General features: G+C 36.8%; 1 protein-coding gene across 1 annotated transcript; it reads right to left on the bottom strand.

Moving 5' to 3' along the window:
* Nucleotides 1-1,319: 1,319 nt before the first annotated feature.
* tgfbi (transforming growth factor, beta-induced) lies at nt 1,320-14,098 on the bottom strand. The gene is made up of 17 exons (XM_081382031.1): nt 13,902-14,098; nt 13,543-13,641; nt 9,377-9,441; nt 9,143-9,300; nt 8,815-8,979; nt 7,789-7,935; nt 7,551-7,692; nt 6,874-7,086; nt 6,073-6,210; nt 5,844-5,989; nt 5,424-5,560; nt 4,208-4,338; nt 3,902-4,026; nt 2,576-2,678; nt 2,421-2,482; nt 2,276-2,300; nt 1,320-2,158 (listed from the first exon to the last, which is right to left on the bottom strand). Exons 1-17 carry the CDS (start codon nt 14,015-14,017, stop codon nt 2,097-2,099), a joined length of 2,034 nt encoding a protein of 677 aa, XP_081238157.1. The 5' UTR covers nt 14,018-14,098; the 3' UTR covers nt 1,320-2,096.
* Nucleotides 14,099-16,060: the final 1,962 nt, after the last annotated feature.

The following is a 16,060-nucleotide window of genomic DNA, read 5'->3' as shown; positions in this document are numbered from 1 at the left end:
CACTAGATGGCATGTACAGCTCTCTATGGAGAGGCATGTGAATTCCCCAGCTGTTTATGGACACATTTACTTTTTTTTTTTTACAGAATTTGTAACAAAACATGCAATTCATTCAATTATAACACTTTATGTAAAATAATTTTAAAAATATATATATATATTTTTTTTTTGTGTGTGTCAATTTCCCATTCATTTTCTATGGGGGTCATTTTTGACCGAAGACCACAAGTGTGACTATTTTTTTACGATGACTTAGCATGCTCGGATCATGACCTAATTATTTCTGTGTGTTCACATACATAATGCCATAAAAGTCACCAAGTTTTGTAACATTCCGATGAAGCTGTGATTTTTAAAAATTCAAAACAGATTTTTTGTAATCAAAATTTATTGGTGTGTATGTGTATAAAAGTGTGTTTGTATATGTGTGTGTGTGGGTGGGTGGGTGTGTCTTTTTTGCACTCTTGATGTTGTAGAGTGTCACCCCTTTACAGCGGTGTACTTTTTTTTAGGATTGTGGCCGATTTGTAGATTGTACACACAAAAATTCTGAGATTTTTTTTTTTGTCAATTTCCCATTTATTTTCTATGGGTCGGTCATTTTTGACTGAAGGCCTGTAGTGTGACTATTTTTTTTATGACCACTTAGCATGCTCGGATCATGACCCCAATTTTTTTTTGTATTCACATACCTAATGCCATAAAAGTCACCTAGTTTCATAACATTCCAATGAAGCTGTGATTTTTAGAAATTCAAAACAGAACATTTTTCGGTCAGAAATGACCGAGGACCGTCTGAGGGTTAATGTGACACAAATCGTTAATGTAATCCCAACACAAACGGATTAAGTACACTTACATTTTTACATATTTAAGTGGACTGAACATAATCAAATTAAGTTGGGACAAAATGTATAGCAATTGTGTTGCTGGAGCTCATTTTAATTAACCAATTTGAACAAGCAGCAAAATGTTTTTTTTTTTTCAGTCATTATTCACATTAACTGTCTCGTTTTCAGATTCCAGTGGTTCACTGAATATATATATATACTGTATGTGTATATATATATATATATATATATATATATATATATATATATATATATATATATATATATATATATATATATATATTGTTTTTAGTTTTACAAAAAAACAATATTGATTCTCTGTGTGATGTTTAATGTAAAATCCAGGTCTGGAAGCAAAATAAGCCACCCCAATGCTGGTATATTTTGGATTGATGAAAATGTGCTTTTAAGAAAGAAACAGGAAACATAAAGAACTTCTTTAGTCGTGAATAATAGGAGCAAGCAGACTTTTAAATGATCATCTGAGTGAGACTTTTAATTACCACACAGATTAATCACCACGTTATGACAATCCAACACATTGTGAATTCAGCTCAGTGAACTGACAAATTGGCTTATAACAGACAGAGTAAACTACATTCAAGGGCACTGACTATGTAAACTAAAACTCTGTGGCTACAAAATGGTCATTTTATTATGAAATATGCCGAAAGGGATCTTTGGTTCTTTACAAAATATCTTTGATACAACATGACAAATAATCTGCACAAGTTACAGGTTTTACATTGTAGATCATGAGAAATGAAGACATACATTTGGTCTGTGTTTTCATGTGCCCAAATAGCATTTGTTCCATCTTAAACCATGCAAACATGCTACAGGTATATCAAATACAACAACCAAAAACAATAAAAAGAAATACAAAATGGTAATAAAAAGTGTTGAACCAACATCTGATTCAAATAATTCAGACTGAAAGTCCAAAACGGAAGCTAAATGAATATCCAAAACATATGAAGTGCCATAACAAATCGCTGTCATCAAGTTGTGATATAAAAAAAACACATTGCTGTTCATTCAAGGGTCTTTGGCATGTGAAAAAGTTACAATGCTTTGCAATGCAAACTGTTTTCCATTTTCAGAATTCTGTATTTTGTTGCCTGAATTGTCTTAGTCTTCAGATTTCTCTCCACTGCGCAAAATAAGACATTGAACTGCGTGTTTCCTTCTTCTTAAAGTGGTGGAGGTTCAAATGAATTGCAGTTTTACTTTGCAGAGCTACATTTACTGAACACGAGACATTGCTTTGCTGCTCTGACTTCTCAGGACCTTCTGGAAGAGATCATCTGGAATGTGACAAGAAATATATTAAGATTCATTATTTTTTACATCTCAATACAGTCACAAGCAAAAGATGATATATATCTGACTAAAAAAAGTTCAAGTTAGTGAACAATGCATACCATTTTTCATTACATGAGTCCCAGCCTGGGATGGAAAAGTGAGAAGAAATATTTCATTTATTTTGACAATAATTCATATTTATAAAAAAAAGAAATGAAACAGAGGCACTGATCTATTGGAATCTGTTTATGACATTATACTAACCCTAACAGCAGAGGTGCGTCTGACTGTCGAGCCTTCAGCCTGGTCACTCACAGTTTTAGGAGCTAAAACAAAGTGGCACGTCACACTGTTATGAAGCTCTGAAATAAGATATTTTTATTATCAAAATGTTTAAGAAAATGTGTCTAATGGCTTACGCAGTGGCTTTATGATTACATCAACAGCATGTACAACTCCATTGGTAGCCATCAGATCACCCTCCACAACAGACACCCTGTTCACGTACATGGTGGAGTTACGCTGAAAACCATACAAAAAATAATTAATTCATTATCAGATGAAATCAGGAATATTTTACCCATAAATGAAAATTCTGTCATCATTTACTCTCCCTGACTTCGTTAAAAAAACATGATATTTTTTTTCTCCAAAAGGAGAATTTTAAAGAATCTTCAAACAGACCTTCTCTACAGAACGGCAGTTATGAATCTTCAATGTGAAGATCAAGCAGATTCATTAATTCTTTAATGATTCATGATTTTGTATGTGTGTGTGTGTGTGTGTGTTCTGCAGAATAACAGCATATAGTTTCAACTGTGAGTAAATAATGACCAAAATTTTATATATATACACTACCATTCAAAAGTTTAGAGTAAATAAGATTTTTTTTTTAAAGAAATTAATCCTTTTATTCAGAAATTACTGAAATTGTATATTAAATTGATCAAAAGTAAAGACCTATAATGTTACAAAATAAATAAATGCTGTTCTTTTGAATTTTCTATTCTTTAAAGCCACACCGTGGACTTTGTGACCTAAAGAGTTGACGCATACGAGTTATTTTAAATGATTCCTCAGCCCAATATACAGCGTTTGACACTATTAATGCTCCGAGCGGGGCTGCCCTCTTGAAATACCGCCTATGTAAGTTTGGAGGAGACGGACCGTCGTTGAACAGGTCATGTGACCTGGAGAACGCCGTCACGTGACCATAGGCTCTGATATACTGTCTTCTAGACTTTTGCGACAGTGCTGCGGCGCTTGTGGCCTCTAGGGGCGCTAGACGTGAAAGTTCCAGGTCTACTGCCCCTAGCGCCCGCAAAAGTTCCGCGGTGTGGCTTTAAAGAATCCTGAAAAAAGTATCACAGTTTACACAAAAGTGTTAAGCAGCACAACTGTTTTTCCAACATTGATAATAATGAGAAATGTTTCTCAGGCACCAAATCAGCATATTAGAATGATTTCTGAAGGATCATGTGACTGAAGAATGGAGTAATGGTGCTGAAAATTCAGCTTTGCCATCACAGGAATAAATTACATTTTAAATCGTAATAATATTTCAAAATAATACTGTTTTACTGCATTTTTGATCAAATAAATGCAGCCTTTGTGAGTATAACAGACTTCTTTCATAAAATTTTTGAACGTATATATAACCTATATTCTACTTCTATCGAAGATACACAATCTAAAAAGCATTTATTTTCTTCACTCAATAATAAGATAAAATTGATTGTACTGACAGTGCCTAACTCCAGTTTATCGCCTGCAAGGGGCTTCATTCTGGTGTGTGAGGTCACAGCGCCGCTGATCAGGAACTCGTCACCGATGTGGTATTTCAGAAGGTTTGCCAGCTCCTTGGGGTCTCCTATGTACAACATACAATAGCAGTGAAACAACAGATGTAAGTATATGCTGCACATTCACAAACACTTATACTGCTGCCTTACAGAATTCCCAAACCTGACCAGCTTGTGTGTAATCATGCACTTAACATCTGTTTTATGAACACATATGGTGAAACAAGAGTGGCACTTGAAAGACATTACTCATGAGTTTGTTGAGGTCGGCTGGGGGCACTGCACTGAAAGCAGCATTGGTGGGGGCGAAGATGGTGTAGGTCCCTTTTTTGTTCAGGAGCTCAGTCAGGCCTGCTCTCTGAATGGCGCCAACCAAGGTGCTGTACGGATGAAAGTTCATTAAAGCACATTATTAGACTATATCTTTAGGCTATAAAGACAGTTAGACTGACAGCTCAAATTCCACCCAGGTCATCAGAAATCTGAAGAAATTACAGCTTCAAGTTTGAACATGCAACTACATTATCATTATGAAAAGAAAAAAAAAAACATTTGAGAGACTGACATTGAGGTCTTTGAATGTGGATGAAAAACGGCAGCTGCATATTTCCTTTCAATAAGACTGTGAAAATTACACCCTTTATGGTGGAACATTTTTTCTTCTAGTTTTTTTTTAATAGGGCATTTCTTTTAAAGCACCGCTGATGTGAGGTTAAATCTTTTGTAGTGAAGTTCATTCTCTCCAAATACCTCTAGATACGCTTAAACAGTCATTAGCATCTTATTTAAAAGGAAAATGAAAATCCTATCATCCTTTACTTAACCTCATGTCATTCTAAACATGCTTTGTCTTGTGTGGAATACAAAAGGTGAGTTTTTTTTTGTATTTTGTCTTATTTCAATATAAGGACAAGGTCGTTTGGGTGTCAAGATCCAAAAAGTAACTGTAAAAACATCATAAAAGTAGACTATACGACTAAAAAGCTTTGGTGTGCTGGTGCCTTTTGACAGCAAACGCCATTTGTTCTCCTGTGTCTTCTGACCAAATGCTATTTGGTTTCAGAGCAACAGCGGAAGGGAAGATTCAGTGAATAACGGCGAAAAATCCTGTCATCATTTACTCACCCTCAAATTGTTCCTAACCTGTTTTACTTTCTTTCTTCTGAACACAAAATAAGATATTTTGAAGAATGTTGGTAACAGGATAGTTGATGTAGCCATTGACTTCCATAGTAGGGAGAACATACTATAGAAAGTCAATGGGGACCAGCAACTGTTTGATTACCAACAGTACATTCTTTAAAATATATTATTTTGTGTTCAGCAGAAGAAAGAAACACATACAGGTTTGGAACCTCACTTGAGGGTGAGTAAATGATGACAGAATTGTCATTTTTGGGTGAACTATCCCTTTAAGACTTCACTGTAAGGAGTTTCCTTTGAATATGTTTATGATCTTCTTTACCTAAAACGATCATCTGCCTTCAGGACGTCCATAACAGTTCCCATGGGGGGTGCCAGGACCTTGTCAACGATGAACATATTCGCATAGCGTCCATTTTTGTCATGGGCAGCAATACAAGCATTCTCAATGCACAGGTTCTGCAACGTCCAAGTGAAATGGTTAAGGTTATTGGTAATACAGATCAGCACATTTGTTTCAAAGCTCTCTTTTCTCACAAGACTGATGATGCATGAAGTGGGCTGTGGAAAATGTTAAGGTGATCCAAAGGAGAGGTTTCCGGTGGTCTGGGAATTCCATTACAAAGCAGAAATGTGAGAGCGCAGACAGAACTATACCACCCTCGCTGCCAGCTACAACATGGCTAGAAATACAAAACGTGGCTCTTATGTGTATTTGATGGATTGACATTTAAAGACTTACATTTCTGAACACAAACACTCTCAGTTTCAATCCACCAAGAGTCTCCAACTCCTGCCCATGGTAAAGGCTCTTGGAGGTAAACCTCTCCTTGAGAATGTGGTTTCTCAGCAGTTTCTTCATGTCGGGTGTCATGGCCAAGCTCTTGTCTGCACACAAATGATACAGTTACAGTTATTTCAGAGTTTCTTAAAGCTCATTTGCTAGATTAATGAAAATGGAGTGATCCAACCTTTAAAAGCATCATCCAGTGGGGCTAATAAGGTCACAGCCTCAGAACCAATGAGATGATCAGTAAGACCAGCATCTTTAAAAAGCTTTGAGGCTGTAGTAACAACTGATCCCTCTGCGAGCTCCAGGAGGGTCTTGGCTAAAACAAACAAAAAAGCACAGTAAAGCATTGAATACAACATGCTTAAAAAAAATCAACTAAAAACAAAAGTGTCCAAGACACCGAATTTTTTTTTTTTTTTCACCAGATCCACCATCAAGTGATAGTGACACTAAAATTTGATCATGTTCAGTACTTGCTCTGCAGTAAATCACTGAGCCATTTCAAGTTTTGCTGATGATACTTCCTATTCTTTTGTTTTCTGCCTGCGGTAACTATGAGTGAAACGACACTTCATCATTGTGTATCAGACATTACCACCTTGTCGAATAAAGGTGAATTGCACTTATTTAGTCATCAAAGATTAAATTAATGTTATGCAGAAAAAAAATATATACTTACACTGTTACACACCTGGGGTCTTTAGCGACCCTATACAAGTTTTACAAAAAATTAATGGGAAAACAGGCGTTCTTTAATAATTTTTTTCTTTTTATATTGTTTAGAATGAATTGATTTAGGAATACTAAGAATGTTGATGTCTAACTTCAAAAAATGAATGAGGAAGAGGGTAGTGAATGACGCCCCAGGTCACTAAAGACCCGAGGTATGTGTTTAAGGGTTAATAGAGCAATAATTAAAAAAAAATGTGTCATGACACTTACCATAAAACAGCATCTAAAAGTCTCCTAAAGATCATACCTGAGTCAGGGATTAGGAGTTCATCGATGTAGTGAACAACTCCATTGGTTCCAAGTTTATCTCTATGCACGACGATGGCTTTGCCGTTGATGGTCATCTCTGCACCATCGCAGCCGACTTCCAGCACGGAGCCTTGCAGGGTTTCCAGAGGAGTTCCAGCCACAATGGACTCAGAGCAGTGCAAGTTCTTCAGAATGTGGTAATTCAGCAGATCTAAAGTGGATTGAGTCCAAAAAATGATGACAAGGTGACAGCACATCTCAACATCAGCACAGCTGTGCTACTGGAAAAAGACATACCATAATAATTGTTCTGGAAGAAAAAAATGAAACTGCTGTTGCAGTATCTGGGAGATTCACAAGTGCACATTATTACTTACAAAACGTTTGTCTTCGTAATCCTTTAGCAAAATGTAATAGCTTTCTTGGCTTCTGAAATTTTTTTCTGTTTGGCCGATGTTACAAATGAATCTCTCTTACCTCCTCCCACCACCTGGCTCCAATCTGGTATGCACTATAATGCCAACTTTTTACAATCCAATCACTTCCCAATGGATAAAATTTGCTCCACTCAACATTTTTTCTCATAGAATATCTTGTTTCACTCAGAAATGCATCACATTATGGAAGTAAAATGGGTTGTGACAAGTGCCTTATGCTGAAGAAGAACAAAAGTACCTTTAAGAGCAACAGGATCTCCCAAAATCCTGGTCAGTGTTTCTGGAGGAATCTTCTTAAAGGCTTCATTGGTAGGAGCAAAGATGGTATAGGAACCCTCGTTCTCCAACAGATTTGTGAGACCAGCAGCAGCAACGGCAGTCTAAATGAAAAGGGGAAAAGTCATTCATTGTACTGTGTACCATTTATACTACATTACATTTAATGCCTATTGAATCAGTAAACTCCGTCAATCTACCCGTAGAGTGTCCAAGTCGTCATCGGTGTCAATCAAGGAGTTGACATTGTTCGTAATGGCGGTGATGACTTTGTCAACAACATGCACAATTCCATTGGTGGCATGCTGGTCTGTCTTCACAAGCCTCGCACAGTTCACTGTCACAATCTGCAACAAAACATATGGTTTGGTAATGTACAGACAAATCATTTGTAATTAAAAAAACAAAAACATGGTAACACTTTATAAGTATACAGTAATAAAGTACTTACAAATCATGAACAAACTATTAAAGTTTATTTTATAGTTCAAATATTGTAGTCGCAACATTGTTAATATATTAACAGGTTATATACAAATAGTGAGTTCTACATTCATTGTCACTGTAAATAACAATTATTATTGTTTAATTAGCTCATAGTAAAGGAATTGTTAATTGGTTATTAGGAGTAAATAGATCTTGCTTGAGATTAGGTCACGGAAAATGTGAAAATGTCATTAGTTAAGTGCTTTAAACCAACCTTTATTAGACATTAATTAAAAAGTTTACAAATACATTAAGCACGCACGCACGCACACACACACACACACTTAATGTAATTGTACACTTTTTAAGGAACACTTAATACTTGGTTTAAAGCAATTAATTAATGACATTTTCCCATTTTCAGTGGCCTAATCTAAAGTGAGAACTAGTAAAAGTTAATAAGTTAACAAAGCATTAAAAAAAACTCTAACTCTTTAAATATGGGCTAATTAAACAGTAATTTGGTTAATTACAATGACAATGAATGAAGAACTCACTATTTGTATATAACCTATTAATATATTAACAATGTAGAGACTATAATATATTAACAATGAATTCAATATAAACTGAGAGTTTGCAAATGATTTGCAAGTACTTTATTACTTATTATAAACCAAAAACGCTAGTCAACATAGTATTAACAAACTATAGATAAAGTAAACAACATATTTCCAGTGAGAAAATCTAAACGAGACTTGGTTAAAGCAGCAAACCGATTTCATTCACATTTGACTTACTCCGTTAGAATAATGGTGGATGTGAACATCAAAGTCCTGATACATGGAGGCGAACGAAGAGCCATGCTTGAGATCGTCAGAAGTCAAGCGTCTGTTGATCATGTGATAGTGCAGAGCGTTGAGGAGTTCAATGTTGACGTTGCTCACCAGGGCATCCAGAATTTCCTACAGCACATTGAGCTTATCTTGATATTTCTTGCTATTTTTACAGTTTGGTAGACAATACATAATGTTTTCTGGGAACTCTTTGCCTACATGGCCTGAATACGACAGGCTATGAACACTTTGTTTGTTCTACATGATCTATGGAGACGCATTGGGAACTCACAGTGGGGAGCGCAGCCCAAGCCTCATTGCTGGGAGCGAAGAATGTGAAGCTGCCAGGTCCTTCGATCTCCTCCTGCAATTTCGCTCTTTCAGAGTACATCTTAGTAGTAGTGGCTCCAACCACACCCAAGGTTTTATAGATGTTCGCCAGAGGTAAAGCTTTGAAAAACAAATCAAGTTTTCATTGCTATATCATAACAAACCTCTTTTAATGCATGCAATTCTATTTACATACCTGCTGGACAGCCTTTTTCTCCAATGGCCCTCTCATAGCCAGGGCAGCACTCATAGCTGATCACCCTACAAAAAGATTTAACAAGGTCAAAAAAACATTGCTCTACGCTTCATTGAGTTTTACAGAAGATTCGGTGCAGATCCCCTCAAAACGTCTGCAGGAAATCAGGTCTATATTTCTCTTTTTATTATTGCGAGGGCTGAAGCGGAGACAACCAACGCACTCCTCGATGTGTTTTAAACTGCATGGCTTAAGCTATACTGTACTTCTTCATTTTATTTCTCGCCAGATATTTCCATGATAAATAAGGTCTGTCCTTGAGTTGGTCTTAGAGGGTCATAAAATCTAATTTCCTTTAGATGCAGAAGAATCCAGAGGCACAGTATGGGCCAGGGGGAATCTCCTGAGAGGGAACTCTAACACCAGTAGCTCTGCCAATAAAAACAATAGGAAATTCCCAGGATCCACCATACAAAGGTGCAAGAGATTGACACATAGCTTTTCCTTAAACGTTTCCATTTCAGAAAAATGTTATGATCACTTACTAATGCGGTTAATCTTTATATACATAATCATTTTAGGTCGCTACTAATAATTCAATACTAAAAAATAAGTCTGTGTTGGCCTGTTTTATTTGTTGTTTTTCTAAGAAATAATCATTGCATTATTTCATGAGTGTAAGTGTTTGTCAGTGACACAAAAAAGTGCTTGTATGGGACTAAATAATGATCACTAAATCCCTTTTAAAGCCTATAGACTTAAAGGTAAAATATGTCTGTGCTAATTTGAACAATATGCGTATGCAACATAAGAATCTGCTATTACATAGTTTTCTTGACATATTGTAAAACAACTCTTTGACTTATTTGTTTAACATATTTGGCGAAGAATCCTTGAGGATATGGTATGAGTGGTATGACCACTTAGAGACAAAGTCATTTGAATTATATATTTTTAAAGGTTGCTCACATACCAGTTGCAACAAAATGTTAGCATACTAGCTTGAGTAACCATATTAAGAGTGTGAGAGCATCGTAAGAGTGTGAGAGTGGAAGACTAGAAGGCAAATCTAAACGAAGACAACAATCCTGACATTCAGGCATGGGGTAGACTTGTAAAATGCAAGGAAGAGGAGAGCAGACTGAACTGATTATCAAAACAGATGGTAACTCAACTCCTGTTTGTCTTCTGCCAACATAAGCAAAGATGGTAGCCATGGATTTCTGACAAAATAAACAGCTAGGCCGCATATTGTGCACTTTCAAGTGGTGTGACAAGAGGTTCCCAGAAGTATTGTGAAAGTTGCATTATACTTGATTATGTTGAAATCTATTTTCAGTGTATGAATGGTCAGCTGATTTATCATTTGCATCTTCTAAAACATCTCACTTCCCATATATAAAGAGGATATTGAAAGTGACAACATGATTTCTCTGATAACTTCTTCTTAAATTGGAAAAAGCAGATGACAACAATCATTCCTAATTTGATTAAATATCTTAAGAAATGAATTATATCTTTAAAAGCACAAACATTTGAAAGGTTTTCTGAAGTTATCAAACCATATTATCACCGTTATATATCAAAATAAAGCGCCTGAACCAGGTGTCTAGCAAAAAGAGAGCACTAGGGAGTCAATGCTGAAGAAAGTTATTAGTCTCGCCTCAAGTGACCTGGAAACATCATGTTCCACAGTACAGACCTTTATAAACCAGTCATACAAAGAGTGCAGTTATTCCCACAGAATTCCTCCCACCTCAAAACCTCAAAACTCTGTAAATCAAGTGAACTTCAGTGTCACAGAACACAACCTTGGGGTTTCCTGAGGAAGGTACATCCTTTCACTGCAAGACTTTCTTTTTTTTCACACTCCTTGAGACCTGGTCAATGATTTGTGTGCATTTGGGGATATAACGCCTTCTACAGGACTCCCAACTGAAATAATTTCCTAGAAGCAAGCACCCACATCAACTCTGACTTCCTTCTTTTTTGAGAATTGCTATGAAAGAAACTCTGTTTAAAAATGGGGAAGATGAATAAAACAAATCCTGCTCTATCTGAGGATTTCGCTTTACACTCTTAAATTTTGTTCCTGATCAGAGTTGCCAAACAGACAGCTTTTAATCATTTGAATAAAGAAATAATGAAAAATGACAAATAACAGGCTACATATATAAATAAATTATATAAAGTATGAGTCAAAGTCTTTATAAATGATCTATGCTAACATCCTTGTATTTCCAAAATGGGAAAAATCGTGTCACTCTTTCACAGCATTGAATTTTTGATGTACTGCCATCCAAAAGTTGTTTTTTAAATAAATGAATGCTTTTATTCAGCAAGGATGCATCACACTGATCAAATGTGAGATTAAAGACATTTATGATGTCACAAAAGATTTCTATTTCAAATAAATGCTGTTCTTTTGAACTTTCTGTTCATCAAAGGGTAAAACAATTAAAACAAAAATTGATGGTTTCCACAAAAATATTAAGTAGCATATCTGAAAAATAATAAATGTTTCTCAAGCAGCAAATCAGCATATGAGAATGATTTCTGAAGGATCATGTGACTGAAGACTGGAGTAATGATGCTGAAAATTCAGCTTTATCACAGGAATAAATTACATTTTAAAAATAAATTAAAATAGAAATCAGTCATTTTAAAATGTAATAATATTTCACAATATTACTGTTTTTACTGTATTTTTGATCAAATAAATGCAGCCTTGGTGAGTATAAGAGACTTATTTAAAAAAACATTTAAAGCTTTTGAATGGTACTGCATAACATATGGTATCGTAAACTCAGTAAAAAGTATCATCAGCCAGGACACATGGGATTATATAAAACTTCTGCAATTAAAAAACTCCCAAAACTTGTTGGTGCACCTAATTTAGCATGCACACCTTATGTAAGCAACATTAATCTCTTACATAATGTCTCCATATAAACATTCCAGACTCCATTCCAGATTCCAACATTCTTAATAACCATCCATCATGGAACGTATTGCACCAAAACGGCTACTTCACCAATTTAAACTATCCCATTAAATCTATGATTTTTATTTGTCTTTTAAAAGTATAATTTTTGTCCTTGTATTTTTAGACACTGAACATGCAGTTCCTCCTGAATATGTATTTGTCTGTGGAATGTTCATAACACCTTTCCCCCATGTGGGGACATTAAGTGGCTGTCAATCAAACAGTGTTTCTACAAGTTGTAATTGTAATCCAGGTCTTGGAGCACTGAAGAGCTTTCAGACAGAAAGGCACATAGATTTGTCAGCCTCGCATTAATGCACTGTTCAGGATGTTAGGCAACTTAACCCCATGAAGACTGAAGCCAATTACCAAGAGACATATGGTAACCATTACTACACAATGTTCTTCTATATCTACCGTCAACTTGAACTCAAATACCCTGTTCACCGTTTCATACAAAAGAGGCTGTTACCAAAAAAAGTTAATCTGTCCATTGTGTAAAATTATAACTTTATGAGCTACACAGCTGGTGGAAAAAGGAGACTGAAAGATGTCAAAGTGTGTCATACAACAGTCATTAACACTTTAACAAGACGTTTTCTCTTCATCACTTCAAAAGGTTGCAATTTGGAAAATGCTTCACCAAAGTCATCAGAAGCTATGAATATATGAATCTCAGGGTAATAAATATTATTTAGTACAACCACTTCAAACCGCATTGATGATGCATTTTAACTCCTCTGTGAAAACTGTGTTGGAAAGGTGATATAAGTTTATTCACATATTCATCTCTCAGCACATTCTGGCAGTTAATGCTGAAAATAAGTCATTAACTTAAACTTCAATCTGGCTCCAAAAATGTGGAGAAAAGATTCTGGTATGACACGGGTGAAATATTTTACATATAGTTATGTCCTGAGAGATTTTTTCTCTGCAACTTGAAAAGACAATGGTATTATTTGACCTATGAAGAAATATTTATTATGTCTGGTACACTGGCTCAGACTTTGACACAGTAAAATATTGGAACATGTTTGCAAAATGCTAAATGTTATCCTGACAACTGTACCTGTCCGATAGATAGATAGATAGATAGATAGATAGATAGATAGATAGATAGATAGATAGATAGATATCATTTCAGATTTTCAATATCAAGATATCTGTGACAGTAACTCACGTTGGTTTGCCACAGATTTTGCGGTGATACCATTGCTTGCAGTTGGTGAAGTACTTCTTATCCGTTCCTTGAATCTTCTGCATAGCACAAACATTGGGGCTGCAAAGCAAATCAAATAAACACACCCTTTTTTAAAAGCTCCATGCATTTACCAAATGCTTAATGCATTGTAGGCTACAGGACTAAAGAAAAAGTAAAACTTTTTACTGATGTTCAAAACCATGTTTATATGTGCATATAAATCAGAGGGTCATACTTTATTTGTGCTCATTGTTTTAAATCTTTGGAACACAACGGCTATCAGTCTTTAAAATTATCAATGAAAGATAAGTGTATGAACACAGCAAAACAGCCCTTACCCATGAGTTCTTCCTCTTATCCTGCTGTGCTGAAGAACCGCTTGATACGGGGATTTCGCGGCGAAAACTGTCGCGATTAATGTGATAGCCAGGGCAAACAAAGTTAAGCGTTTCATTTTGCGTCCCTGCACGCGCACTCCACAGCGGCGCTGGAAGCGGCAGTGACCCGCTTTAAATACCGAGACCCCTCGCTCTGGTGCTCTGGGAGGGGCTTCAGAGGACAGCAACACGACACTTTCACTTTACAGACACAGACACATTTCACTTAAAAGTAAAATTTTCGACCATGATGATAAAGCTCTGATATATTGTAATCATAAAAGTTTTTTTTGTAAAAATAAATAAATAAATAGCCTAAATATATATATATATACAGTCATAAAAAATGTAAAAGTGTAAAGATGGCCATAAAACATTGAATAAAAACTGACCTGTTATATTCATAGTTACGATTTACGGACTTTTCTGTAAGTAACAATAAATGTAATAACCATTAGATAAAATGAAATAACCTGGGTTAAATGTGCAACCCAGTCTGTGTCATCGCTGGTTGCAAACACAATGTAATAAAAAGCTGTATCTAATCTCAAGCAGTGAATTTTTAATGAAAACACACTCAAAATAACACGTCTTAAAAAATACAAAAATATGTAGAACATAACAACCAATATAATACTGATGAGAATGGACAATTAACTGAACTAACTTTTGAATAACACTAGTTAAACTAATCAACGAAATAGAGAACAGGTGCAGATCATAATCAATCAATGAAAAACCAAACTCAACCAGGAAACGGAACCAAAACAAGTGCAAAACCCACCCAAAACAGACATTAAACCCAGGATTAGGAAGGCGCATCCTACACAGTCCAACAGAAGAGGGCGGGAGGGGGTTTAGGAGGTGGGTGCAGGGCAGGCACAAGGGACAAACACAGGAGCCAGGGCGGAGCAACCAACCAGAGAATCCAGACAGGAGCTGAAGGCGGCAATACCCAGGGCGGAGATAATAGTGGGATGAGCTAAGGTGGAATCCCCAGTAGGAACCACAGGACGAAAGCCCATGTTGGAGTCAAGGGACCGAGACGGATCAGATGTAGGTGGAGACCCAGGCAGAGCCGAAGTGCCGACGAGACACAGAAGGTCCTGGAGACCAAGGCGGAGCTGTGGGGACGAGCAGTCATTGACGGGCACAGAGGTTCTAGGCAGAGCAAATGGATCGACAGTCCAGGGCTGAACTGGCGAACAATTAGTCTGAGGCGAATTCCCAAAGCACCGAGCAGGCGACGAAGACCTTAAGAACTGGGCAGTGCAGGCAGGGGTTTACAAAACGGTTTTCCAAAAACTGAGACTTCTCAGGAACATCCTCCTTGCCCGACATAGGACAGGTAGACATTTCAGGAATTACTTTCTAGGCCGACGCGAAACAAGCAGACATTTCAGGAATGGCACTCTTTGACGACTCGGAACAGGCAGAGGAGATGGGAGAGGGAGGAAGGGTGAGAACACAGACATCAGTAACTCAGTGCTGGGTGATGAAACAGGCTTGGTGCAGGGTGACGGAAAAGGAAGGGCACAATCATTTTCCAAATCAATCAGGGGCTCGGAGTTTAGAGCATCTTCAACCACCTTAGCTGAAGGGACAGGGCTCTATTCCATCTTCTCATATTTCAACAGTATTCCCTCACTGACGGATGATGTTGCCGGCTCACGCACCGGACAAACTGACATGGTTGGCTCCAGGGCGATCTGGGGCTCAGGCGTCGGCTCTTGGTTCGCGTCAGGCTAGGGCTTAGCGTCCATTGGGACGATGGCTGCGGGTGGTGCGCTGAATTCCTCCTTTCTTTCGCAGATGGTGAAGGGGGAACCATTATGTAGATGAACCCAGTCTAAATATTTCTTGAACGTCCCTTGAGGTCCGTCTCCGGGAAGATCTCAACGCGGAGACACAAGTATGCATACCCTGAGAAGAAAAAACACACACGCTGTCGTCATCATAGTGGGCGAGATGGTACAAATCCAGCATGTGTTCTGTCCTGTATTTAACCAGCAGTGTGTTTAAAAACTACCCAAATTGGGTTGTTTTTACCCAGCAATTTTTTTCATAGAGCAGAATAATACCTCGATAATTCACCATATTGTGATTCTTAAATAGGATGG

The sequence above is a fragment of the Scardinius erythrophthalmus genome, assembly GCF_964197995.2.
Source record: "Scardinius erythrophthalmus genome assembly, chromosome: 13".
Taxonomy (NCBI): Eukaryota; Metazoa; Chordata; class Actinopteri; order Cypriniformes; family Leuciscidae; genus Scardinius; species Scardinius erythrophthalmus.
This window is presented reverse-complemented; position numbering and strand designations above follow the sequence as displayed.